We start from the raw sequence: 3,233 nt of genomic DNA on the forward strand, positions 1-3,233 counted from the left end.
ATGGAAACACGTGGGGTCAGAGAAGCCACAGGCAACTTCCTCTCCCTCACCTCTCTCCACTTCCCACTCAGTCGGGACAACTCCTACTCATCTTCTCAAGATCCTTATCTTCTCCTGCACTCGGGGAAGTTTCCCCATCCCTCTCTCACCACCCAGGAGAGGTGGGGGAGGGACTGTTCCGTGTGGTCACTGGACGTGAGTAAGTGACTCCCTGTGACTTCCCCACCTCTGCACCAGGGTCTGGGAAACCCCACTCAGGTCTTCTAATAAAAGCTCCAGGCACTGCAGGATTGGCCAGGGACTAGCTCTTAGCTTCACCAGACACATCGAGACCACTGGAAAGAGGTCTGAGCCACACTGCACAGGATGAAGCTCCTCACCATGGCCCTGGCGTGCCTGCTACTAGCTGGGATGTGGCTTCGAGACGTGGACGGCAGGAGCAGTGAGTGTGGTTGGAGTCACTTTGCTCCCCCTTGGGGCCTGGGGGGCAGACACCCAGGCAGGCACTCTGGGCTTGTGGGCAGGGCTTGCCCTGAACTCAATGCCTCCGTGTCTCCTCCTCCGGGAAGAATTCCTCCTAAAGGGGGTGAATGGAGAATTTGGATGTGGTGGGGACAGAGGCCAGTGGGAGCAGGTGTCTGGGTGAGCACAACATCTGAGCTGCTGCTAGCTTCAGCAAGAGGAGGCCCTGCCTCATCCAGGGAGCTCTGAGGCTCTCTAGGCCGAGCTGGAAGGCTTGAGGTGCAGAGGAGGGACTGGGTCTTGCCTCCACCCAATAACAGGTAACAGGGAGAGCCTGAAGTCAGGACTGGGACTGGAGCAGGGGTGTCATCACTGTTAGTTAAGTGTTGGGTCAGTGACTTGGCCAAGTCACTTTACCTCTCCAACTCTGCTTTCCCTGTTGGTAATATGGGATTGATAATGCTGCATCTCGGGGCTCTTGAGAGAAGACTGATTCCAGGCACATGGAAGACGTGCAAACAATAAAACTAGGAGGAAGGAACCAGGATTGGAATTCAAGTCCCTTGGGGGTGCAGTGTGGGAGAGAGTGTGCAAACCTGCGCAGTGGGGGTGGGATCCTGGACAGAGCTGTGGACCTGGGTAGAGGGCATTCTAGAGAGAAGGTGGGAAACCTCTTAGTCCTTGGAAGCTCTTTCCTTGTCATTTCATCAGTTGGAACCCCTTGAGCACTTCCTAATCTGGCCCAAAGCCACGGACCACAGTTGTCCTGCTTGCACCAGACTCACTGGGCCCCCAGGGTGTGGGGTCTAGAGCCCTTGAACCCAAATATTGAGCCAGAACCGTGCACTCGTGGTGGGATGTGAGAACTGGAAGCTCCTTTAGAAATCAGTTTAAAAAGTCCTATTTGACAGATGGGAAGTCTGGGGCCCAGGTGAGGGCTCATTCTGATCAAAGCCCCACTGCTGTTTGTGAGGGCTGGGATCTGAACCTGTGTTCCGACCCTCTGCCTGCATACAGAGCTAGGTGACTGATGGCACAGCCACTCGGCTGGATATGGTCCCCAAGCCTGGGCCTGTCCCCAAAAGGGATTTTTTTTCTTAAACCACGTGGATAAGAGGAATGAAGTCCAGATTAAGAAACAGACACAACCCATTTGTGTGTTTCTTTTCTAGTGCTTGTGTCGTCCTCCAACTGTTGCTTCAAGTTTGCGGATAAAAAGATTTCCCAGCAGCAAATCCAGTGTTACAAACATACGAGCTCCACCTGCTCCCGCAGGAGTCTAATGTGAGTGTTCCTACCCTGGTCAATTCCCGACTCCCTCCTTCAGAGCAGCAACCAGCCCACCTGGAATTAGAATGGCAGACGCTAGGTGGCGATGTTCCATCAGATTCGGAGAGAGGCCGCCAAAATCTGGGTGCATAGCCCAGCATGGGCGCTAGGGGGAGGACCGCGCTTCTTAGCAGGTGCCAGGAAGGATGCCCTCTGTGCTCCTGCAGCGACTTGTGCTTCTCGGAACCCCAAGATGCCGAGTATTATATCCTAATATTTTATGTCCAGAAGGAACTGCTTAAAAGCTCTAGGAATTACCGTAGAGTGGGAAAGGTGAGGGGGGTCACCATTAGTTCCTGCTTCCAGATTTGCCAACCTAGAGTCTTGGGCGACCTTGGGCAGGTAATGCTTCTGCACCTCATTCTCTGGGTACTCCTCTGCACTCCTTATCTGTGAAGGGGAGTCAAGATGATAGTTGCATCACAGGGTCATCCCAAAGTTAGACCGAGGTGACTTACCCTCGCTACTCGGCCTCTCTAAAGCATTCATGTATATTATCTTGGCTAACCCTCTCGGGGCACACATTTTCATTATTATGAACACTGAAGTTCAGGGAAGTCGAGAGATTTGTCAGATAATTAAAGTTAGAATTGGTCTGTAGTTTGGTTGGACAGTAGCCAAGTTAAAGAGGTGGACGGGTCAGAAAATAAATACACACCCACACACACATTCACAGTAATTTGAAGCAATGACGGAGGGTTCCAGATGGACATAGACACAGGAAAAGATGGATTGAGGGCCCTCAGCAATACTCTAGGAGGGGAATTTCCACAGAAGAGGGAGAAACTCAATTTAATGAGCTCTCCCTGAAGCTTGGGTGTTCCTCCCAGAGTGCCTGCCACAGTCTTGGGCAAGGACTTCCTTCTACAGGCCCAGAGCGAGCAGCCTGGGGGCACCCGAGAGCTGGAATGGGACCTGTGTGTGGCACCCAGGGGGCAAATCCTGTGACTCAGCTCCCCTTTTGTTCTTTGCCCACAGACTCAAGCTGAAGGGCGGCAGAGAGACCTGTGTCATGGAGTCAGCCCCATGGGTTAAGCCTCATTTAAAAACTATGAAACCGTGCCCACCAAAGTAAACGCGAGAGGATTTCTTCCCACCCTGGACTCCGAAGACGGCGTGGCTTCACCTGTCCCCTCAGCCCCCCACCCCTCCCCAGTCCTTCTGCCCAGCTCTGCCAGGTCACGGAGGGTCTGCTCAGTCCTGATAAGCTATGTTGTTGCACTTTATATATTTAAATGCTAGAATCTTCAGTCCCTGACTCCCTGGGCTTCTTGGATCCCACAGGGATTTTGGGTTATAAACTTGATGGGCAGTGAGAAGCTGGGGCCAGGGGCTGGTGGGGCGGGGAGGGGGGAGACACATTGGAACTGATGTCAAAAGATACTGACTCCTTGTCCACAAGAGCCAATAAATGGCTTACACATCTCAGCTGACTGACTTCG

The 3,233-nt window shown here is 52.9% G+C and overlaps 1 protein-coding gene across 1 annotated transcript; it reads left to right on the plus strand.

The window, feature by feature from the left end:
- The first annotated feature begins 351 nt into the window (after nucleotides 1-351).
- On the plus strand, nucleotides 352-2,866 carry CCL1 (C-C motif chemokine ligand 1). The gene is made up of 3 exons (XM_026517922.2): nucleotides 352-442; nucleotides 1,635-1,746; nucleotides 2,770-2,866. The coding sequence occupies exons 1-3, from the start codon at nucleotides 367-369 to the stop codon at nucleotides 2,864-2,866; spliced, it is 285 nt and encodes a 94-aa protein (XP_026373707.1). The 5' UTR covers nucleotides 352-366.
- Nucleotides 2,867-3,233: the final 367 nt, after the last annotated feature.

This window comes from Ursus arctos, unplaced genomic scaffold (genome assembly GCF_023065955.2).
Source record: "Ursus arctos isolate Adak ecotype North America unplaced genomic scaffold, UrsArc2.0 scaffold_24, whole genome shotgun sequence".
Classification (NCBI taxonomy): Eukaryota; Metazoa; Chordata; class Mammalia; order Carnivora; family Ursidae; genus Ursus; species Ursus arctos.